At 39.9% G+C, this 26,387-nt stretch overlaps 1 protein-coding gene across 2 annotated transcripts in view; it reads right to left on the bottom strand.

Moving 5' to 3' along the window:
- Nucleotides 1-22,738, bottom strand: part of insra (insulin receptor a) — a 43,778-nt gene extending 21,040 nt beyond the window's left edge. For both annotated transcript variants that reach the window (XM_079452243.1, XM_079452244.1), the window contains exons 1-2: nt 21,941-22,738; nt 15,155-15,703 (exon numbers count right to left, since the gene is read on the bottom strand). In XM_079452243.1, the coding sequence (XP_079308369.1) occupies nt 15,155-15,703; nt 21,941-22,016 (625 nt within the window). In that variant the 5' untranslated portion in view covers nt 22,017-22,738. The remainder of the gene's footprint in view (nt 1-15,154; nt 15,704-21,940) is intronic.
- Nucleotides 22,739-26,387: the final 3,649 nt, after the last annotated feature.

Genomic DNA, 26,387 nt, shown 5'->3' with positions numbered 1-26,387 from the left:
TCAAGCTCTCTCTTCACATGGTATCTCTAAACACAGAGGAGGACGTGATGCATAAGGCCTCATCCTTTTTAGTGTCTTCCTCCCACTGGTGTTTATGGTCACTTTTACCCGGCGTGTAATTTCCGTCCGATCTCTGCACGTGTGATTCATGCAAATGATGCGAGATCAAACGCAAGGCTGCTACATTGTAAAAGGAATGCCAGGGGCTTAATCTTGCTGGGTGAATAACAGTAGGCTACCCAGCATGCACACACACACGTACAGAAAAGTACTGGAGTACACCTCACGTGTCAACAAGACTAATTTCTTTCTTATGGGCTTCTCCGCCATAGCAACCCAAGACTGATGAACACCTCCTGTCCAAATAACCCATAATTCCAGAGTAAGGCGTTGGATCGTAGCATAACGGGATGTTCTGTACTTCTTCGGCTATAATATATCCTTGCCTGTCCGCTGAAGAGACACATTTAAATGCATAATAAAAACACAATGAAGAGGAATTACAGTTCTAGTTGTTGGATGATCAAGCAAACCGTAAATCAAACATGGGTTAATGTAACAGAAATATATGTGAATGAAGTATGATGAGGTCATATTTCAATTTCGCTTTATTGTTGGAATTTCTTCCAAAATTTGTCTCGCATCCCACACTGTCTTACAATAATTACACTACATGTGCATAGTGCATAGTGTATATTATGTCATTTGGGGCACAGCTCAGATGTTCACTCTATGTTATGTATAGTCACTTTGGTTTTCCAGAATATACGCACAAAACACAAGATAATTTCCTTTGTTTTCTTTTCATTCATAGCAAGTGAATTCATGTCATACCACTCCACTAGTCTACTTAAAAACAATTGTATAGTGTAATGCGATGAAAGTCACTTTGGATAAAAGTGTCTATCAAATGCGTTAATGTAAATGTAGTCTGTTTATGCAACACTGATGCTCACAGGAGTCATCTTCAATTCCCAATGAAGACAACAAAACTGTACTATCTGAAAATGTCTATATATATACACATTTACATTAACGCATTTGACAGACACTTTTATCCAAAGTGACTTTCATCGCATTATACTATATGAAAAAGAAAGGGTGTACTCACACGGCCCTGAGGAGCACCCGATTATGTGACAATAGGAGTTGAATACCTCTGATTTTAGCTATGGTTTTAGGCTTTTCGTACGTGCAGTATGTGATAACATACTGCATTATGAAGTGCAGTATAAAATACAAACAGTATTGTAAAGAGCAGCATGCTCATTGACGCGATGGGGAACATCAATCACTTCAAGAGTAATCCATCCCTGTCAAAGTCAGTCCCGTGGCAGACGCTTTTATCCAAAGTGACTTAAATTGCATTACAATATACATTTGTGTCTAATTATGTGATAAATGCTCACCAAGACTTACAGTGTTGACAAAGTAATTCAACTTTTAACATGAAATATTGTCAACGTTATCCATTCACATACTTTGCAATTTCTGAGAACTGTTCGTTATATTATTTATATTTATAGACCGCTCACAAATCTCTCTCACATTTTCTAGTGAGGCATTAAAGTATGAGTAAATGACGAATAAAGACCCTTTTTACTGGTCATTTATTTATAAATGTATAAGTCACATCCAGACAGGCCATTAAAAGTTATTTTATGCGATTATGTGTTTAGAAAAAGTTTGATTATTATTCAGGCTCTACGTCTATGGCCGTAATTATAACCCACAAGTGAAACATATGAAGAGTTTGGTATGAGATAAAAAAAAACATGATTTTAAAAATTTTTGTTATTTTATGTTTTTGATGTGTTTTATTGTGATAGTTAGCTGTGTTTTTTAGTTATTATGGCTTAAAACAAAACCAACCAACTGCAGTTTAATTGATATGAAAAAAATTTAACTTCTCATTTTGCAACCTAACTCTTCGTATGTGAATGTGAATGGCAGCAAAGGACTTCAGGTCAGTGTCAAACCAAAGATACGCAAGCATAAAAGAGCACGTGCAACAGATCGGAGATAGGAGACTGACACATCAGAGACGTGAGCTCCTGCTATGACTGGATGGTACGACTTCACAAACAAAGCAGATTAAGAAGATGCTAGAGCTAGACGGACATTCATTAATAATAAGTCAGTGTTTACGGGTTAAATGTGGTTTCAGATTGTTGACAGCGGTGTGGCACGTCACAACTGGTATAACAGTGGTTAGCAGCAATAAAGTAAAGCAGTACAGGGGTGAGAGTAAAGGCATAGGCTGTAAACAGTTTCATTAAGCAGTCGGCTACCCGTAATGGATGAAAAACACCCCAACATCACGATCGCTCTATTGCAACCTAGTCTTGCCTGGGCAGACAGGAAACAGAATTAAGGTATGACCCGACTTCAGGATGACAAACAGCACTGCATTAACTGTACTGATTTCCTGACGAATGACAAATAATTCATTTGTTTTCTTATAATTTGGGATGATAAAATAAAAATGGAAAACCTAATGTCTGCGCACGAGGCACAGTCTCCTTTTTTGAGAGAGCAGAGAGGAATGTTACATCCACTAAATGTACCACACCCCAAAATCAGTCTGGACAACACACCCCCAAGGCTACTGAAACAATAGCATCGCCTCCCTTTAGGTGCACACCAGTGTTTTTGGGGGGGATTTCAACCATTGAGAGAAAGATTGGTTCAGACGTACACTGTGGAGCCAAGTAGGGTGACCACCCGTCCCGCTTTGTCTTGTACCGCACAGCACTTTCACCCCTTGTCCCGTGTGTCGCATATTGCGGAGATTTCCCGCATTTTCATCAGTCTATTGGTTTTTAGTTGTCACATTAAGAAACACGTTCTTTAACCCGAAACGCACCTGAGACGCACGCATGTTCAAACCATTGTATATTTAACTATTTAACGGTGTCCAAAATTGCTATACAAAGGCAACTATGTTTTAAAGCCTGACATCCAATTTTGCAATATCCAATTTATGAGAAGGCAGGGATTTCAGTCATCACAAGGATGCGTCAGTAGATCGGTTGGCGATACCCCCCATGTCAACTTACTGAATAAAAACTAACTGAAACATCGTAAACTAGGTGGCTTTGAAACCGTGTGTAGCCTATAGGTTGTGGTTAGCGTATTCAAATAATGAAATGCATTATTTCATAATAGTCAATTTTAAAAGGGAAACAATTTTTCACTATCTGTTTGTTTCTTTTTTTGGAGAAGATCTTCAAAGTCTTAAACATAATGACTCCACAAATGATCTGCCCTCAAAATTTAAAGAGAGAGTACACCTTAAATTGAAATTGAGTAACTTGCGCCAAGTGAGGCTATTTTATACACCGGAAGCGACAGACCTGATGCAACACACAAGCCGCACAACACTGATGGGATCTAATGGGATGGTCACCGCGCCACATTAATTTCTAATGCGTTCTAATGTCTTTGGTCTGGTATCAACACGGTGTGCGATTCATTCATAAAACTCTCCCACCCCTTGGATACATCCTTCTGCAAAAACAGAATGAACATTTAAGTGGACTTTAATTATTTATATGGTTCAAAGACGTTAAGAAGAAAGTGTTTTTACTTTTCTTTGAACAACTACAACAATTTCATGCAGTATTACACTTATTGCTTTTATGCTTAAACCCGGTTTTGTCTTTGACCCATAACAAATATTTGAATTCTGCCAGAATAACCCAGAATTAATGGCAAAAAACATAAATAAAACTTGCAGAGGGCTTAAAATGGCCACCTAGTAACATTTAGACTAAAAGCAAGGTTTAGAAGCACAGATTTAAAATAGTAATCAACAATGCGTTTAAGAAAACTATAAGATACAAAGACAACCTGTGAGTAAAAAGTGGCTGTGGACCAGCAAAAACTCTAGAGACCTAATAGAAAAAAGCAGTACAAATTTGATCACTGCTGAAGAATTTGGTTACTGCTGCTTTGCATTTAATCTTAGATCAAGTTACTCAACCGGAGATATTTTAAATTCAGCCACCCTGCATTTAACCTCAAACTGTGATGCTGTGGAGGACATTTTGATTGTTTAGTATTTTGCAAACTTGTGCTTTACGAACTAACGTAATAATATGTATGCATTACTTCAACTAACACAGGTGTGAGATTGTCAGCGACTTACTAGGAGCGTTCCACTGATATATCTTTCTCAATGTAGCGGAAAGGAGGCCAACGTGAGGTTTTGGTAGAAGTCAAAGAACAAGCAGGTTTCTAGAATGAATGATATCTTGTGTTTATAAGAAGGGACGATGTGGATGGCCTTGGACTGTGGAGAAGAATGAAACATAGCATGGGGGATGTAAAATGAGATTGATGATTGGTTGAGAAAGAAGTAGGGGTATAAAGATGGAATGCAGTTTATGCTCTCTGCCGACTGATGATTGTCACTCTGTAAATATTTTATTGCTTGCAAGCAGGGTCAACTCAAAACAAAGACAAATCTCCCAGAAAAGTTTCTATACCTATTTGATTTGGTGTCAGAAGTGGGGATCCCATGACTGGATTTCCTGGACCTCGGGATGGACGATGACTGATCATCTTGGACCCAGGGTCCAACCCCTACCCTGTTTAGCCTTCAGGGACAATGAACGTCCGCTCTCCGGTGGACTGGGGAGAACAGCCTCAATGTGTTTTCACACCAAGCGCGACTTGAGTGAATAAAACACGCTATTGGCGAGAAGTTTGATGCTTGAACATTTGGATTTTACTCGCTTCATTCGCGCGTGAAATTTGAGTCATGGGAGGGCCTTCTGCAGGGCGACTCCCGTCCAATTGCGAAATGGCAGACCTGGATTTTTGTTGAGGGGGTAGCTGCGCATTATGTGCTATGGAAGGTTGAAGATAGACAGACTCATACGGCGGTGTGTCTGGGTCCATCAATTCCTTCGGAGGCGCATTCCTTCATTGTTTTTTCATATTTCTGCCTCCGCTCGCTATGTCATAATCACGTAACTACTAGAGCAGGCTCCTGATTGGTTAAAGCGGCGCAAATTTTCAACTCAATTCGCTCCTATTCCCGCCGCCTCATTCGCGCGAATCGCACCACACCGTAGGTCTATCGCGTCTTTGCATTGACTTGACATGTAAATCACTCACGCTTAGAGCGTGAATGAAGCGTTATCTCCTCACCGCCATACCGCTATCCCGTGGGAGAGCTGCAAGCCCTAAGAATCGATGCAACCTTGAAAACTGCCCTCCTACCTGACCACGAAATGGACAGACTCTGCCTCTTTTTAGTCGCATGTCGTATGCGGAAGCTTAAAGTCATAGGAAAAGTATTGGTTCTCCAATGATATACCATCATGGCCATAAGCACCCAATGGTTATTCTGGTCTGTGCACTCGTGTGCACTTAGCAAGATTTTATCTGAAAGCCAGTCTGTTTTCTTTGCGTTGCAGAATTCTTTGCCATGTTTCATTTACTGTTGATGCAGACAGTGAGTGGACAGATTTAGGCCCGTTTTGTGAAAACCTGTTGTAAAGCCTCTGACTGGACATGCGTGTCATGGTGTCTATATTTTCAGCCCATCACTGAATGCTTATCGATATCCCCAGGAAGAAGAGATTACAGTTGAACGTAAATTTGACCAAATAGCTTATTGTAGAACTCCTCTGATGCTTTTCACAGCAGCAGAAATACATTCAGCTGTCTGAGGTGTCAGTCTTTGGGGGCAGTATATACATGACATAGGAATGATAAATAATTGTGAAGCTATTACCATAACTGCAAAGTCTGATTATCACCCTTGTAAACCTCAATACTGAACAAGGAGGCTATTGAAGCCATTAGGCCCGTTTTAAAAATACTGTTAAAGCAAGAACTTATTGTTTTATGTTATGATTCTCCTGTGCACACCCCCATTTTTCCACTAAAAGATTTGAGATGTTGGCCAACTTTGAGGGGCGGTTTCCCAGACAGGGATTGGGTTATGCCAGGACTAGGCTTTAGTTAAATTTGGACATTTACAATCATGCCTTACAAAAAAACGTCACTGATGTACGTTTTGAGACAAAACAAGGGCACTGGTTTATTTTAAGATGCAAGCTATGCAAGCTGTTTTCAGTTTAGACATCTCTAACATTTATTTTAGTCTAGGACTGGCTTAAACCCTGTACGGAAACCACCCCAAAGAGTTGAGATTTCTGTAAGACCTGCAGGCAGTAAATGCGTTCGTTCAACATCGCACGCCGTTCCAAATATAGTCTCATACTATTTTATTTTATATACCACAATAGGCCTGTTGACTCTGTCATTGAAATGGTGAATGGTTGTTGAGGGTCCCTTTACAGAACCATTACAGCTTGAGCCAGACACGGCAGTTCTCCATTGAGTTGATCTGTTACTCTGTTGTGCTGACGAGCACGTTTGTGTGTATGATACGATCACACCACTCCATCTAACCTGAGAATGCCACAAAGCGAGTCACGGCAAACTGCAAAAAACTGTGGCCGTGGTAAATTTTGGGGCGCTGTGGAAACATGTTTTTAGAAAAAAAAGAATCTGATGGCGAGCCCATTTTTAATACTGACCTGCTCGCTCAGCTGCTGGACGCTATCCTGTTACCAGAAAGACTTGCTGTCTAGCAAGCGCACACTAACAGAAATAATTTCATTGCTGGGGTAACAACACAGCAGATTTTACAACAATGCTGCTTTACGGAAACATTTCTCTTATGAACATTAAAAGATAACATATTTATTGTGGAAAATATGAGACAGTAACTAAACACCAAATACGGTTCGTGTATCATTTTTCCAAGCACTAGCTCTTTTGTAAGAAGGCACAAAATATGGAAAAACACTGCCAACGCCTGGTCTAAAATAAGATGCATGTCATCTTTCACAATTCTCCACTCAACAAAGCAAATTTGATTGCCACAATTAATGTTAAAACACTATTCATACACTATTCGTCCAGCATAAAAAGGGATGGGACACATTTAAAGGAGCCAGAGGTCTCTTCACAGAAGAGCTTTGAGTAAAACTTGAAAAGTGTGATGAAATGCTCGTCTGCAGATGTTTAATGAATGCTTCAGATATCTGAGATTCCAGGGGAAAGGCCCGATCACTTGAGCTTCACAATGAGTTAATATCTTTGGCATTCGGTGGGTTTGTTCACTTGACCGGATCATATTTATGGTTAATAATCAATAATCGGGACATTAGCCGGACTTCCATCACCCTGGTTTTATGCGCATTTTGAAGTTTCGCATTAACGAGTGATGGGATTGGCAAATTTTGAAATAGAAATTGTTAGTTCGGAAAAAGCTTGCATGCGAATAACGGGAGATGGAAATGCATTTGACGAATAATTTCTGATGTAGCGAACATAAAAGCCACGAGACGAAGCAGCTTTTACCGTTGTGTCTTTTCCAGATTTCCCGGCTACTGGTTCTTTTAAGTGGCCGAATCAAAAACAATCCCTTCTTCAAGATCATAGTGACCTAATTATAAGTGGGAAGATAATACCTTTCAAATGGGTTTTTAGGTTTCTCCTTAAAAGCGGAATAAAACCTCCATCTTATTTGGATTCACAACATGCTGTACAGCCCATATAATTACAGTGGATTAATTCTGGACATCGCATGATTAATGTCCTGATGTTACAGAAGAACTATATTTAGGAAGCACTTCTAGGAATGTTTGTTTGAAAGCCATGTTCAAACAGATGTGACAGAGGACAGATGTGATATTCACAGTGCAGAAGAACATTTTTAGTGGGTAAGAGAGTGAAGGACTTAGAAAGATAAAAAGTGATTCATGTAATGGCAATGAAGTACATTTTCCCGAGCTTTCTTACACGTGCTGTGTTTTAAAAGACTACACGGTGTAATGCCAACAAAGCTTTGGAAACTGGCGTGCGCAAAAGTTTGGCATGTTGAATGCACCTCAAAAAGCTTCTTAGACCCAAAGAAAAGCTCAATGGAAAATTAAATGCTCACCACTTCACTATCACAGTGGTAGGTAGAAAATTAGATTTACATTTAGTCAATAAAATAAACTGTAATGACACTACAAATGCTCAGTTGACTGTTTGGTGAATCTGCACAAGCATAACTATTAGGCAGATGAAATAAGTGTTGATGGAGACTGATGAATTATATTGATGGACTCCACCCATTCTGCCACATTTCCATGCGTACAGATGCCAACACGTGCTTTTACCTTCCTCTCCAACATTGGGAGAAAACATAACTCCAGCTCATGTTTTGCTGGAAAAATCTGAATATTTGTTTACATTGTACAGAGCATCTCTGGTCATCTGCCGGGGTCTAATAGTGGCGGTGGTCAGAGGGTCTGGGAGTTCTGGCCTTGGGACCATTCATAATCTCCCAGTAGGAAACCGTCTAACAATGGCCGGAAACAATTGGGATGAACATTCTGTGAAGTTCAGTGACAGCTATTGTTCCATGCTGAGATTGAATTGGCGCCAGTGTATCCTGTAGTACCGGACTGTTGGGCTACTAAGGAGGAAACGGGAGACTCGATAGTGGACCATCCTGTAGTGTCCTGTCCTTCCTCTGGGATACACCCCTGTGTGCACTTTCCAAACACTTGTATAAATAAAATGTACTGTATATATATATATATATATCTCTAAACATACAATCTTCTTCCTCACGTACATAACAGCATTGACCTGTATGATCCCTGAGAGATTGAAACGGATGGAGACATGTTGCTGGTGTGTGTAAACCTCACGTGGCTGAAGCTGGATGAATGTTCCCACTTCTCAAGGTCTACACTTGAGAGTGTTAAAAATACACCGGCTCCATTAAAACACTTCCTTGTGACTTTATCTTTGTTTCTCATGGTATTAATACATTCGACTTGTTCTCACAGTGAAGAACGTGTCTGTACGAGAGTGTGTCTTCCTTTTACTCCCTCAGACAACCCCACCCCAATTAAAATTAGCAGCCCACTGGGGCCAAAAAGTTTTTAACAAATGGAAATGTCCTAAGGATGAATTATGAGTCCTAAACTCACACTAGTTCTCTCTCTCTCCGTTTGTCTTTCTCCCTCAGCTTTTAGTGAATTGGTTTCTGAATTGTTTTAGTGTTCAAATGCTTCATATGAATGAACCACTTCAAATAAACAATCAAAAGATTTTAGACACCGTGTAGTTTATACTGTAAATATTTATCATCGTTTTTACTTCATCAACTGATGTGTTTTGTAATTTTATAAGTACATGTCAACTTATAAAACCTATCAATTTAATGCGGTCATAAAATTAATTGGGCAATTCCCATGCTTTTTGGGAGATGACAAACTTTGTAGGATTTTTGTGAATTAAAATGCACAAACCTGAAACAATCATACCCAAAAAAAACAGAGAAAGGATGCCTCTTCATAGAAATAGTTCATTTACTTTAATTTCATGTGCCCATTTATGAGGAATATGTACCATTATGGATGTGACAATCCTTAAAATGTCAATTACCTAACTATGAAAAATCATGCACTAAAGATAAGGGAGATCTCACATGGGTATTTGAACCACCAAATGTTAATATACTGTATGGTCTGTTAGTGAAGTAAAAACCTTTGTTAAAAAATATTTCATGGTACGGTTTACATTTTCACGCAATCGCCCAATTGTCATTTTTTTACTGTTCCGTGCCAGATTACTACCGATTCAAGCAATACATATTCATCATCTCGTATCCACAAAATTACAAAAGGCCATTCAAATGTATTTATCTACTAGTAGCTGGGACGGTTTTGGCGGCAACAACATAAACAAACGTTTTGTGTCCCAAACGTAACTTCCAGTAGACCTCGGCAAAGAATCACTACCAGTTGAGTAGTTTTACTTTAACTAAATACAATTAAGATGAATTAAATTGTTACATTATAACCGAACACACGCCGGAAGTTAACGGGCCGGGTGCATGCCTCCGATGAAACCGTCTATAGTGTAGTGGAGACTAATGTATTGAACTACTTTTTACAGCGGCTGTAACCCAAACTGAGAAGAGCCACAAAGCAAAAGGCTATGTAAAGCTCATTTGAAAGAAATTAAATTAAAAGAAATATACATTGCAAGCCAATTAGATAAGTTGTGTTTTCAAGTCAAATAAAACATCACTGAAGTGAAAATAAGTCTCAATATGCATTTATCGCTTGTCATGTCTGCACACACTCCCCATTATCTTCACTCCGTCAAACATTCTCCATCACAGCTGTGTTTCTAATCCCCTCTGTGGACAGATCACAAAGATCATTTTTTAATGCGTGTAAAATACTTTGCGCCTGGGAAGCCTAGCCTCATTGCAAACTGGCCAGGAGCCTAAACAAAAGCCTTTGAGCTCTGCTAACAGACTTAACACAAAACATGGACTATGATAAGTGCAAAATGTCATAGCAAACTGTGCCTAACATGAGCATCCTTGGTATAAATCATTACCACAAAAAATTACAGCATATTTCAAATATACATAAACTTTAGGCAGGTTAGTGACTTTGAAAGTCCCCCCCAGACACAACACATTTTCAATACGAGAGACAGCAGCAACGCAGCACCTCCACAGCGCTCTGGTGTCTGGTGAAGGGACATAACATAAATTAGAATGGCTTGACTAGCCGATCAAACTCAAGCATTCAAAAGCGCTGTTTAACAAGTCTCTAACTTATTCACATGAGACATATTCCAATAGACATTCAGTTTTCCCACAGCTGAGCACACTTTCCTTGGAACTGCTTTACACAATCAAAACAGGCTACCAAAGACTACTTAAACAACTCACAGCAAAACACGTAGCTTTTTTCATGCCAAAATGTCCCCCTAGTGGTCAGGAGCATTTCCGTTGTGTTGTAGCTTGATTGCGTTGTGACCTTATTTTTGTTGTGTTGTGCACCAGTGGGCCACCGTACAAATCTCCTCAAGAAAAGCAGAGCCAATACTTCCAAAAGTATTCCAAATATGAAACAAAACCTCTTTTGTACAGCTGCCAACCATACCACGAAAATCTGCGAAAGAGACATTGGCAGTGCGTCTTTGTGCAGCTACCAAAGGCTTTTCTTCTGTCCCTCCCCTGTTGCTCAGTCTAAAGGCCTGCTGATCTGGCTGCTCGCCCTCTCTCTCTCTCTCTATGGATCAGGGTCGACCGCTCACAGCTGATCACCTACAGACAGAATTAAGCAATGCAACCCTGCAACTCCGTCCATGTGGATCAGGATTGAGGGCGAGGGACATGTCTGGGTCTGTGTTAATATACAGTAGCTGGACAGATGTCACCCAGAGTGCGAGTGTTAAAGGGATACTTCACCCCAAAATGAAATATCGGTCATCATTTATTCACCTTCGAGTTTTTCCAAATCTGTATAAATGTCTTTGTTTTGATGAACACAGAGAAAGATATTTGGAAGAATGCAGATTTTGCCCCTCACTGACTACCGTAGCAAACAAAATTTACTAAATTATTTTAAAAGTAATTTTTCCTACTATCATGGGAGTCAATGGGAGGCAGGTTCTGTTTGACAACAAGCATTCATTCAAATATCTTTCTCTGTGTTCATCACACACTCGAAGGTGAGTAAATCATGACAGAATTAAAAAAGATTTGCGTGAAGTGTCCCTTTAAGAAGTGATAGGGCTTCTCGATTGTGACAAAACTCAGATTCCCGATTATTATGCCCAATATCAACTGAAATATCAACCCGATTATTTAAAAACGATTAATCATAACTTTAAAACAACATCGAAAAATGTTAAAACTTGTATTTTTCAGTTGGATTCACAGTTTAAAAGCCATGTTCAGAAATCACACAGCTATATATAAAGGAAAGCTGTGTCACACAGCTTTTATACTGTAAAGGAAATGCATACGTCGTATCTTCGAAGAGTATTTAGTTTGCTCAAATTTATAAAAGAGAGATACAGCTGTGCGATTATTTCCGGAAAAACACGAGCTGCTGGAGGTGGGATTAGTGTGGAGAGGGGAGGGATTTACAGCACGAGCAAGCAACACATCATCACTATAATCCCTTCGTGTTTTTGCACATTATGCATGTACACACAGATTGCCAACAAAACACAGACATGACTTAGTTTCACAAGGCTCTTACTCCTTGCACTGCTTTTGGCCAATAAAAGGAAGAGGATCCCTTTGACGACACAGGGATTGAGAATCAGAAAAAGCTTTTCGAAACAAGTTGGAGTGCATTAAGTACAGAAATATTACGTCAAACTCGTTTTTGGAGAAGCCAGCAAGTCAGGATGCATGACATAGCATGATTACTCCGCTTTAAGGAATACCAATACAGCACTGCTTTGTAACTACCGTACTAAAACATACGGAAAAACAGCCTTTCAGCCACATTTCTCATTAAATGTATAGGTAATTAAATGAGCTAATTAAACTTTACTATACATCTGCCTGTTGACACTTAATGTACATGCAATAAAAGCTATGGAAAAAATATACATATCAGGAGTTTATAAGAGGTGCAAAGAGCTGCAAACATTTGAGATATCTAAAAACATAGGGGAGAGGCCTAAATACAAATAATTTCAGCAAGATTGAGGTCTATGCAACATGCACGCATTAAAGCCGTGTGAACATGATAACATTCATCTTACAGTATCTCTGAACACTTCATAGTTCTCTGCGGTTTCATAACTTGCTGCATATAGTCAGCAACATCGGACCCCAAACCACAAGTTCTTCACCACAACACCAAGCACCAGACCAGGACTCGCTATATCACTGATAATACATTTTTAATTCCTGCCTTCGGCCAAAAACTCCATCCTCTTTTCTTGCTGTAACTTACCAAACATGAGTTACAGTAGCCAGAACAAGGATTTCATCAAGACGCTTAGCAAGGACTTCTTCCTACATACGTGCATAACCACATCTAGGTCATTTTGCCGCGTAACTTCTTAATAATAGAGTATGGAAACATTATAAAACGTGACTGCTCTCAGTGTTTCCATTTCATTGACAAGACTACGGCGGACCGCTATCGTCTATTTTGTTCTGCCACAGTCTTAAAACGAGCTGATTGTTTTTTTCTTATAACAACATAAATATATCTTCAACATTTTTTAAAGCAAAAATAGCAATCTGCATAAAAATATAGGGACATTTGACAAACACCATTTCTGTCATTTAAGAGGAGCAGCGCCTCTACAAAACAGAACTTTGGCCCACGCATCACAAGCACCCATGACATTTATAATGATAATCTTCCACCGCTATATCCTCTAATATCTGTATTTAGCACCAAAAGCACTTTCTTTAACCCTTTCCACATCGCTCCAATCACACTTCAAGCTAGAGCCCTGCACTGGCCTCAAATTTAAGCCCTGGCCCGAGACGCTCAGGCCCTAGCCCGGCCAATGTCCAACAGCTTATCAGAATTCTCAGCCGAGTCCGACTGAAGCCTGTCGTGTTTTTGTACCTCCGCATTACACAGGCTGTTGCAGCAATTCAAATAGGTCAGTTTTGTTTTAATGGCAAATTAGTCCAATTTTGTTTCAGCCCGTGGAAATCTTCTTTATTAACTTAATTTAGGAAAACTTTGGAGAATATTTGGTTTGTGGCTCAGGCAGGTCTGATTGCTAACTGCACTGGAGCACGGATATGTATTTATGACGGGAATGATAATATACATTACATAACATTTCTCTGTGGTCTGAGAGTGTGCGCTTTTCCTACGTTTTAACTCTAAACAGTGGCAGCATCATATTGAATGCATGCTCTGGTCCGGATAGTAAAGTGATACTGCTATCGGGGGAGTGGGATAATGGCACTGTGAAAAAGGCCCGATGACCGGCCCGTGACTTGAAAATGCAGGACTGCATTCTACTTCAAGCATCCAAAATGTTTTTGTCATGACATAAAATTACTTATTTACTCATTTTTAAGATACATTTTGGGATTTCTTGTAAAAATGTATAATTCATTTATCGTTTTATCTAGAAAACGATTTACCATGTTATTACCATTGGTCCTTAGTATATGGTAATAAATAAATTAGTTCAACTGTTAAACACTTTTTTGCTTTATTTTTTTGATTGCTCATGATCTACATCCCATATTACCATGTGTTGCGCTCTATCATCACCATTTATTATCGCCAATGGTTAAAGAATAGCTTTTGTATTCTTAATAGATTGAGTCACTTAATTTTGCTCATAAAATGCACCAGGTGACAGCATTTACCTTGTAAATATGCACAGTTTTCTTACGGGGGGCCCCTCGATCCCCATAGAGGAAAATACATTTAGCCCCCAAAGTCTCACAAAATTCTGTGGGAATAAAATGGGATTAGAAGTGAGATTCTAGAGCAAGATTTGTTTACATCTAAAGCAATAAAATGTGAATTAATTTAGCCCTTGTAAAACAGTGACGCAATGATAATTTTTCCAAACCAGGTAAACAAAAAAGCAACAGCTCAGCAAACACTGGAGTTTAACCAAATAAAAAAGTCCATGTCTCCACACACACAAAGCCATACTGTTGGTTGAAAGAACAGAAGCTACATGCGTACCATATGTTGCGCAATCATGCTCTAGGGCTTTGCGCTAATATGTAAAATTCTTCGGTACGCTCCAACCTGAGCTCATTTGGACTGCACATTGAACAGATTTGTAGTTTTACAGCTGGCCTCATATCATTGGCTTTTCAGCTACGTGACCAGCTACCAGCTTACGCCTGATTTTGCTACTCAAGATAAATCAGTCAGGTAAAAACACGCTCGCCCACAAACACCCCCACATACACACACACATCCCCGAACAACTGCACAAACAGGACTATTGCGTCATACTCTGGAACACGGTTCAAGCTTTGGCACAGAGTGTTGTCTTACTTAACCGCTGAAGATCACCTGACTGCTCGCTTCCAGCATGATGCTGCTATTGGCTAAAAAACCCAGTGAAAATGCTGCCATTGTTCACAACACAGCCCTGACAACTTTCCACTTACTTCTCCAAACATTTCAGGACTCTATGGTAATGTAAATATTATTACCCTAATGCACCGGTGAAAACAGATAGGGCCATTTGAAACGATTATCTGAAAGCCAGCGGGATTCCTTGGAGGGTGTGACGGTGATGGGGTAAAGAAGCACAGCTAAAATAACAGAAAAACAATATAGCACTTCACATTACGTACTTTTCTGGCAGTGCTTCTGGTTCCAGCAACGCTCGCCAAAATCCCCGTTGATGGTGGTGAGGGGGCAGGTAGTTTTGCCCTGAGCTGTGCCGGGGCAGATGTCTCCACACTCTCTGTCGTTTTTATTGGCCACGATGTAGTTATCCTCCATGGAGTCGAGGATCTTGGACCAGTCCAGGGTGGAGAGGTAGCAGAGGTCGGGGTTCTTCTCTACCCGCACGGCTCCTCGTGTGATGTTCATCAGGCTGTGAAGGCCGATCTCCTTGAGCTGGAGCATCTCGAACAGCACCAGGGCATAGTTGAAGAAGAGGTTGTTGCCCCGGATTACCGTGAGATTAGGAAACAGGTCGCTGAGGCTCTCCAGACCGTAGACGCGGAACAGGAGCAGGTAGTCCGTCACCACCGTCAGTTTGGGGAAGGACAGGCCGCGGAAATCTTCGGGTTTAGTGGTGAACATGAGCAGGATCTTCAGGTGGCCTTCGATCACTGTGCAGTTCTCCAGCACCCGCAGGTTGGTCACGTTATTTTTGATGTTCTTACTCGAGCAAACTAGAAAAGAGAACAAACAAAACGTTATTGACTTTTGTAAAAAAACTAGTTTACAGATGATAACTTTTAAGACTTTAACAACAAGCAAAAACAGACGAAATATAGAAACAGCAAACGTAACCAGAGCCATAAAAACGATCAGAACTACGTCGCATTGTTTTCTTCCTTTGAGCTGATGACTTCCATATGCCATTACATGCTTAATGAAGACTATAAAATCTTTTCCTGCAGCTTTTGACATTCCAGTCTTGGTTTACTAGAGCATGAGCGCTTCAGCTGTGGAGATGCTGTCTACGTTTGCTTATCGGCAAGTGAGAAACAGTGATTCAGGAGAAACACCTTGTTCGTGGTATCAGGCAAACCTTTTGAATATATGTATATAGTAGCTTATAATAAAAACACGAAGCTCAATAATGTGATTAAATTGAGTGAGGTTTTGGTAGAAGCTGTCATCTTGTGGTATAAATTACATTTTTATTTATACATTAAGCAGAAACTTTTATCCAAAAAGACTGATTTTAAGGGATGCATATTCATCAGTATGTGTGCTTCCCAGGAACCTTTGCTCTGCCAACCCAGTTCTCCTTGAGATATACCAAAACATTAACATGTAGATAAGAAATAAATATTCATGATCCCTAAAGCACGGCAAATGCAACCGTAATAATAAGCCTAAAAAACTTTGAAACTGTTAAAACTGTTGCATCCCTACAAAAAATGTAGGGATGCAACAATATTATCAAATTCATGGTTTCACAATAGCATTATTGTCTCAATATTATCGTGGTTACATGACTGTATAAAATGAAAGGTCTTCCGGGCCTTTAACATGTCTTAAACAATATACTAGATGATAATAGACCTATGTCAAGGTCCAGAGCTGGTGCAGTTTTTTTATTTGGTAAGGAGGAGTCATTTGCCATATTTCATAATATACCTCACACAACCAACAGTTGTGATCAGAAGATAAAGAAAAGAGGAAAAGGACATGACATAGTTCATTTGTACATCATCGCAATGTCCAATAATTGTTTATTATGCCGGTATTCCAGGTCTTCATTTGTCTTTTTAAATATTGCACTGCAGACATTTCGCCGAGGTACTATCGTACCGTGAGATTTTAACATGGTTTCATCCCTACCAAATACATTTTAAGTAACCACATATAAACATCACATATCTGATAAACAATGTACAAAACAACTGCTGTCAATATCCTGTTAGTGGACTAGTCCCCCTAAAATGTAAAATGGCCCCTGCTGCACATGACTTTAAAGCTTCCACGATGGGATTCATGAATTACACGCATACATGAACTCTGATGCGTGCGTCTATGACTGAGACCATTTAGACGCAGCCAGAGCAGTCGATGCATACCAACAAGAGGGTCCAGAAAGGTTGAAAGTCCCCTGGCAGTTACGCTTCTCTATTTCATTCTCACAGCGACCTCACCATAGGGATTTATACATGTGGCAATCCAAAAGTTCTGGAGCACGAAGCTAAACCGTGTAGAGTAAACCTACTGACTTGTGCGTGTTCCCTATCGCGCACACACAAACCCCATCTGCAATACCTCATAGCTCCAGGCCGGAACCTTATTTTTAGCTCTGCACTCCTGATCGAGAAACCAATACACGATGTACGAATGGTTTGCCAGCCAGCAACTTACAAACTGGAACAGTGTGGCAGTAAAAGGACGGCTGTTTTCTGACCTAGGTGAGGGGTATTCTGCTTGACTATGTAGTCAATTCATAAATGGCAAAAAAGAATCACACACTGTTCAACCCTGAACATCAAATGTTGGGCAATGCAAGCAGATGCTAAGGACAGCTGCTCTCAGATTTGAGTATGAAAGCCCACAAAACATCCACACAAGCATTTATCCTTAGGCAGAAAGGGAAGAAAATTATATTTCAAATCCATTTTTGTCATGTAAAAAAGGCTATATTTTCCCAACAGATGATCTATTGTGTAAAAAAATAGGAAATGAATAAAAAAGGTCTTGACTTTTACATCTTTAACTTGAATCTTTGCTAAAGATCAGATGGTTTATATTGAGGTAAGGATATCAGGCAATATTGCTATACGAGATCGCTGTAGTACATATTTGCACAGCTACTTCCACTTCATTATAGACAACACATGTTATTTAGACCAACACATCGATGGAAATATGTTAATGTGCAGATGATGATGATGATGATGATGCAGCGACCACGTAAAAAGATCAATATCAATTTTGTGTCACATAATGACAAGATGTGTAATCTAAATGTTGCTTCATCGTGACTAAAGGTCAAGCCATACAAAGTGTGCACTTCACATAAAAAGAGAACTAACAAAGAGGGACGTTTGAAGCCTGACACAGAAAATAGTTCGCGTGAACGTAAAACCAGAAGTCTTCAGAGGGGGCGTGTCTCCATACATCTTACCCCACTTCCCTTTTGAGGTTTCACCAGTTTGCATTCATCTGCTTCTTGTTTTTAATACCACTAAAACGGAATTGTAACTGACCAAGCAAATATCGGTAACTTACTCATGAACGCATGTCGCCTCAAGACATCTTAACTTAAATCTGCACCTTATAAAATATACTGTAATGCTTTCATATCCTACGCCACATTGGACCAAAACACTATTACCTATGATTCTCTTACATTCCTTTCACGGGACAGTTTTACAGCATATTTACATGATATATGGGTTTCTACTTTCGGGGCATAAAGGTGACACATATGGTGACAAGTTGACAACTTCCTTCCACCCTTCACCCCCTACAAGAAGAATAGCAACGGGGTTATAGGGAATAAATTTAGCACACAGGATGATATTGGGCAACCAATAAGAGTCAGCAGAGAAGAGAATCTAGACACGGGATGATTTAAAGATTCACCTGCACACCAGCTGCTCTCGCACTCACGCCGGGTGAGGTGAACAATGTCACTGCTCGGGTTTCCACCGCTCAACTGTGGAAGTCCCAGCCCACACACATGAAATTAGATTAAAACATAAAAGCGGGTCTAACGGTTGTTGCTCAAATGAATTGACAAAAAGGTTTTATTTGAGTCTGTGTCTATTTTCAATCTTGTGAGGCAAACTGCATGTGCCAGTCCCGCTCGCTTGCAGGATGGCTGTCGCAATTATTCCCGAGAACCACAATTATTGTGAATCCTTAGAAAACAAGTCTTATCTGCGGCATTTAATATCAACTGTCCTTAAATCAAACGACATTTGTCTATCATTTGAGTTGTATTACATTTGTATTTGTTTTGTTTACAGACTTGCTGGATCTACACCGCAAGACCCTGAAATCTTCTCTTTTAAGGTCACACTACAGTAAATAATATTAGTTATTTACAAAATGTTCACATTTCTAAAGTATATATTTCCTTCATTGAATTAATTTACTTTCGTCAATAGTTATATTGTCAAAGCCTTTAAACACACAATTATTCGCCATAATCGCAATTACTTTAAAGACAATTAATCGTCAAAGCCAAATTTCAATCCCTAGTTGACGGCTAAATAGTCTTTGCATTAAATGCGTGAAGTATAGTTGCCCACAACTGCACTGTTAGAGACGAATGTGCTTTAAAAGTTAAGATAGACAGACATTGCCAATTTCATAATATATTTAGCTGTCTCACGCATGAATGAACCTTAATAATGAAAGTAAACGCTTCACAAACAGACCAAACATTTAGAGTATAAAAAGGACGTGGCATGCATTGTAAGGAATTGCTTTAACAATTCACAATGTGTGTGAATTACTTAGTAACCTCTTAACGGACAATCGGACCACCTTAATAGCCATGACAGACTTCAAAATGGGCAAACAACAGGCGAACTTTAAACTAAACTTGAGAGCAAGAGTCCATCTGAACGATTCACAAAAGCAATTGTAACAGACCATGTAGAAAAAACACAATGGGACGCAAGCTGCGACAACGTGTTGTATGAGGTGATGTAGCTACAGGGTGCGGCAGATACATCTGAAATGATTTCTCGCAGTGTTAATGGTCGTGTCAGCTAGGACTTGACAGCGGTTAAAGTAGCAATTATGAAATTACCTATGACCTGCTTTCGGATATAAACAATGTAAGAAGGGTGTTGACTGCGTCGCATAGTTTCAGATCTGAAGTCTGCAAAGGCATAAATTATGTTGTCTTGAGATACATGTAAGTTTAGTGCTACGGCCGCTCTACAGGTTTCATCAAATGACAGATAAATCAACTCGCAGGACAGGTAGCAAAACTAGACGGAGTCACAAATCACTTTGTTAGTTTACGCAGAACTACAATTAAATTGACTTGCGCAAAACGTACATTTTAAAAAATGCTCCAAGAGCTCCGATCGAGTCCAGGAGAAAACTAGGATTGTAAAATGTAGGACACTCGCTGAACTCTGTGTTAATTATGTTCCGAGATGACTTGAGCTCTGTGCTGATTTTCAGTCCTGGCCGGGCTGAACTGAGGCCCCAAAATAGTTTCACTCTTCACTACAGTGGTTCACTACAAGTCGGAGAGGAACAAGAAGGGGGCCAACTTAGCAATTACACAACTTGTTTATGTTCAATCGGCCCTCAGAATCTCGCACAAACTGGTTTCACGTTATTACTCAATATCTTTGTTTTCATTAAAAGCTGCCGCACAAACACCCTCAGGTGCTAATAAACTACACCTTAACAAGACAAAGACGCTGCATTCTTAATACATGTTCTAGACAACTGAAAACAACTCGTGCGTATCTTGCCAATGTGAGTGTTGAAGAAGCTTAGAAATACAAGAACACAATTGATTACAGCCACACGCATTTTTATTTGACAGACAGAAGGCCAACAGGCTACTGATCTGAAACACGTCTTTCCTGTGCTTACGAAACATTGGATGTCCAAGAAATGGAAAACACTGACAGCACAGTATCTAAGCGTTTAAAAAGTGGAAGCGCTTTTTATCACCTAATAATAATGTGATTAACGGCCAAAAAGAAATGAAAGGACACTAAATATGGAGATACGAGGTTTTAGAAGGACGGCAGTGATATTTAATGCAGGGTGTCTCTTGGGTTTCTATATCTGTGGGCCTAGCGTTTGTACACACGCTACTCTAACATACAGTAGCCAAGCCTTCAGACATCCCAAAATGGAAGCTGGCAGAACTATGAAAGCATAAATTTAATCCAAAACAAGGCTATATTTAGCAATCCGCAAAGCATCGAGATAAGAAAACTGCATTTGGTCTTTCAGTACACTCGCTCGGAATAATTATTAAGATGGCATACAGTCTTACGTGTCTTTTATACTTTGAAATGAGGACAAGACAAAGTTTTGGTTGGATCGCAATACAGCCAAGTGTGTCAAAAGCACGCTTATATCTCTTCAGCTGCTGCAGGAAGACTTTCAAGACCCCTGAGAAACAAAACAAGTGCCACTCCATTACACCACAATATAAATGACCAAAACCAAACAGCAATAAAACAAAGGCAAGTGTTGTATATTGCTCTTTTATGACGTATCGCTTATTGCTTTGTAAGTCGCTTTGGATAAAAGCTAAATGTCGTAAATTCAAAAATATTAAAAGAAACAACAATATTGCAAGGCAACAATCTTCAAATAAACACCTATTGAATTAAGCTTTAACACTTTTAAAAGAAGATCAATGTTTTGCGTCACGCGTTGACAATCCAACAAACTAGAAGTGACGTTGTGACCTGATGACGTGAAACCACAACAACTATTGAGCTTAATGACAAACTTTAAAGGTCACAATAAGACTTCCAGCACTATGATCGTCAACTTTATTTATCTCTTAAAAACACCTCTTCAGCAAGTCCGCCAATATTCAATCTTTCGTCGTTTCCTTTACGACTTAAACACAACGACGCGCATTTATGTGGCATTGATTTGATGGGGATGGAAAAGCTCGCGTCCCCCCGTCAGCGCTGCAAATGGCTGCATGAAACGGGCCTGGCGACGCTCGAGCCTCACTAACGTTAGCAGTTTGAGCTACAAACAGAGCAAAACTTTCCTCACACGATCGCCGGTATCGTTAAATCCCGCATCTGCACCAAAACGACGCGTTATTCGATTCGCTCGGCCCTTGCCCCGCACTGTACGGCCGTCCTTCTGTACGGGCGCGTCACAGTGGTCAACGCCGTTGCCCTTTCACGCTAGTCCACGTTTAAAACGACAGCGCGACGAAAGAAAGAAAAAACAAAGCAGCGAAGTTACACACTTACTTTCTCCGTTCGTTTGTTGACAGTTGCAGACGGAGCAGACGGACGCGACCAAAACAATCAAAGTCCGCAGCCGCATTTTGACCTCGGGCGAAGCCAGAAATCCGTCCAAAGTCCCCTCCGGGTATCTCTCCGTTGAGAGAACGCTCCGTTTAATACACCCGCGTCGTTCGGGCAGATAAAATCAAAAAAGAAAAGAGGAAAACGGGCTTCTGTCAGCCCTCTCAGAAAAATGGGCGGAGAAGAAAGTCCAACGTGTTCGATGCGCTCGAGCTGCTGCTCTGCGGTTGCGCGCACGGAACGCGGCCGACGCTATGCACGCGCGCCGCTTTCATTCAACGTAAAACGGTCCATGTGTGCGCGTGGCATCGCGAATCTTCATTTCCGATCCGCACTTGCGCAGATCGCGTTAAACGGGGCTCGCGAGCTTTTTCCGGAGTTGAATTTAGCAGCGATGAGCTTCCAGGTCCACGCTGACAGCGCGCGCTCGCCGTTATGCGTTCACGGGTCGCTTCTGGCTTCCTTACGGTCTGCAGAAAAACGCTCAAGCCGCCGAGATTGCGGTTAGATTTCCAGCGCAGGCGTCACGCAGTCCGCGTCGCGGTTAAGCGGTTTTGTGATGATGAACGCGAAGAGGACCAACGGTCACCGACGTTCCTCGTGGGTCGCGGCGAAGAGCAGGAAAGTGACGTTCGGAGGAGAGAGGGATTTTCCACACGCTGGTTCGATCAAGGGATCTGACATGTAGCTTCTCGGGAAGGATCCCGTTTCCTGTCTGTGCGCCAGTAAACAAGAGCGCGCGGGGAAACGTGGACTGGAACCGCGGACTGAGCCGCGAGCGCGCATGACGACAGACGAGCGCTCGCTCTCGGAGTGAACTTTGTAAAAAGCGTTTAACATTTTTAAATGCATCTTATTTTAATTTAAAGCGCACGATGACCATCGAGACTGTGTATCAAAGTATGCACAGAATATATGAGGAGATGCGCCATTAGATTTCTTTTGTCATTACAGAAGGATGCATGTATTTATATGCAGTGTTCTTTGACACATCTTTGTAATGTAATTACTTTATTGCTTTTCTATCTTGTCTGTGTTTTCATCCACTGTGGGGTAGATCTCTATCACGGTGCTCTGGTGTTGTTGTGAATAGTGGATGTGGATGGTCTAAACAGTTGTGGTTTTCTAGGAACAGTTAAAAGAACCGACATACTTTGTCGATCCAACATCAAATATAATTTTTTGAGATCATTTGTTTTCTTTTGAGGATGTAGTGGTGTGACTGTATTGGCTCCAACAAGTTACCAGGCCGGGACGTTTCAAGCGATTTGATGGACCCTTTAAAAATGTCATCATGGGTTTGGGGTAGAGTTCAGTCAGGCATTATGGATGAACTATACCCCAATTAGATTATATATGTGATCCCATAGGGGTAAAGATTTTTTATGGTGTATATCAACAAACATTCTCGCCACTAGTGGAAAGTTTATTGTACAAGCCGATAAATATGTTTGTGTTGCGGCACATTGCTGAATGATAAGATTAAATTCAGTTCTACGGTGATATCCAGTCATCGCATGTTTTTTTCTGTGGTCTGTAAGCTACTGTATAGGATGAGAAACATTGCTGAAAATATTTCATTTCTGAGTGTAAATGTAAAGCCACAGAGAGAAAGTAATAACACAACGCACTGAGGGATGTCTTCCCTTTCTAATGAGCACGAGGCAGGGGAGAAGAAACAATACCATCCCAATCCTCTCTGCCCTACAACCTGTTTACATCCTTGGTTCCCTGCATTACGTGTTAAACCCTTCCAAATGTCAGGTACACGGCGTACAAAAACACCATCACCATCGCCATTACAGTGAAAAAAGACCCCGAAGCCATTATAAATGCAATTTATAGACGTCATGGAAACGTAATGGATTTAAATATAAGTGACCTCTCTGAAGCAGGCAACATCCATTAGTCATAAATGGAAATGTATTTACTGAATAAGTGAAATAATAGATCTCACGACAGATGATGAGTGCGTTGAGTAGTTTTAATTGAATACAATTAATAAACAAAAAAATATGAATGCAAATTAATATGATATCAAATTAATTGTTATATTAAAACCGGACCGGAAGTTGACCATGCGGCCGATGAAACCATCTGTCAGTAGAGATTATGCTGCGGTAAAGCTACTGACATGACATGATCAACACTCTGCTGAGCAATGGTGTTATTGATTATCTCAGATTACTGTTCAAGGGGGTATAATGTGTTTGCCTGTAAGAAACAATGCACCAGAGCCGGACCACTAGAGCCATGGCCTTATGAAATTGTTGTTTCCCATCAAACAAGAAGTTTCAATTCCTCTGAAACTTTTCTCTTACCTATATAAACATTTCAACATAAAGAGGGAAACACAACGCTAAAGATAACTCGTTGCGTATGTACTTAATTTGATGTAGGGTCACTATGGCAACAAAAGTGCATTTGGGATTGATTAAGTGATGTTGTGCGAGATGAAATCGGTCCAAAAATGAACATCAAATAGGACAGGATGTTATTTTTCTGGCCGTTTTTCGTGGGACAGATATGAAATCACAGGATATTGATTTATTCAATTTGTTCTCTTTGTGCTTTCTTGGGTAAAACGAGAACGTGATTCGTGTTATAAAAGTGACATCCATGCCGTGTCTTTGATCTTCTCATGCCTGACTTCAGATCTTCTGAAATGAGTTTGTGAGAACTTAATGCGTGTTATTACAGAGAGATGATAAGGTTTAACATCCAAATGTAAACCTTGTTCGACAGTATTTTGAACTTTGTCTTCCGAAGAAAATCAAATTTTTGTAGTGGTTAGGGAAACAAGAAAACACAGTGAAATGAAACTAGAATGCAATAGCATTACATGATAAAGAAAGATTGTCCTCATGCACAAAATAAGGTGCTTTTTGTCATTTCAGAACGTGATGTAGGGTTAAATGATTAAGGTTATCACTTCATTGTGTATATGACTGATAAATTGCATGTTGAGACTCAGCCCGTCGCAAATACATATCCAGATATATCAAGCTTGTGAACACTTTATCGGATAAAACATGACCTGACAGAAGAGTCTCAGGAGCTCTGCTTCTGTTGTCAAGCGGACAATACAGGGACTAATGGTTAATGGCCGACCTCTGCCCCTAAAGGGAAAAATCTGCTTATTGGACAGGAAAGGACACAGACCAGGAGGAGACAAAGGACAGGTTTCCAGCTTCACACTAAAGGCCGTCCATGCATCAATATTTTTAATGTAAATACATTGGTTGGGGCTGATGCTGATTGTGTTTTTATCACTAGTTTCCTCTGTGTACAGTATGCGGTCCGCTGGACAGATGACAGCCATCTCCTCCTGAAAACAGAGCGTATCCTGTTCGTGACCCGCTTTCTATAGCCCTGACCCTATAGCACTCTAGTAGGACTAATAAGATTAGATGTGCTAGACTGGCTTGTTGTTCAGCGTTTAGCTGCTATATCTGTCACGTCCAAAACCTTCACAGCGTGCCAGTCTTATGTCTCTCAAAGAGTGTCATCGTCCACCATAGTACTGTGTGTTCCTGTAAACCATAACGCAACAAATATACGAGACAATACACGAAGAAGAATCTTGTACTGTTGTTTTACTGTATTATAAGAATGAAATATAAATCATTATTCTTTAAGATAAAAGGGGTGTCTGATGGTTTTAGCTAAGTGACATTTAATAATTTATTATATTTTTTAAGGTGCTAATGACAGCAAGGCATTCAATCATACAACACAAGCATACAAGCATAGCTACGATTTACCAAATGAAATGTATTTTAATCCGTAATTAATAACATTTTAATAAATAAGAAAAGTAAAAGTAAAAAAAGCGCTACATGGAGCACAAAAAACTGACAAGAAGAAAGAAAAGTACACGTGAATGAACTGTTATTCGCTTCAGAATAAAGGCGTCTGGTAAATGCAATACTGTCCAAATAATAATACACTGTTAATGAGATGATAATGTGAAACTGCTGCTCTCTGGTGGATAAAATAAGCCCATGATAAAACGAAATCATTTTCAGTTTTTCTGAATTTAATATTTATAGGTATATGTTTAGGTAAAATGATCATTTTTATAGTTTTATTTTGTGATGTACTAACAAGAAAAGTGTTTCTATGTGCATTTGGGTTTGCAAATTTGTCCTATGGTGTGCCGGCACAACATTAGAATAAACATTAGATATGAAGATAAATCTCTCATTTGCTATTTTATATGATATACATTAATAATATAAAACATGTAATATTAAAAGTTTGTTTCCTAAACGTTAATATGTCACACCGTAGGACACATGTACGATTTATTCAGCCTCTATATTAGCAGAAAATGAAAGCTGAAAACTGGAGAAACAGGTCAGAATTTTTTTTAGACCTCAAATAGTTA

Source organism: Barbatula barbatula, assembly GCF_947034865.1.
Source record: "Barbatula barbatula genome assembly, chromosome: 3".
Taxonomy (NCBI): domain Eukaryota; kingdom Metazoa; phylum Chordata; class Actinopteri; order Cypriniformes; family Nemacheilidae; genus Barbatula; species Barbatula barbatula.
This window is presented reverse-complemented; position numbering and strand designations above follow the sequence as displayed.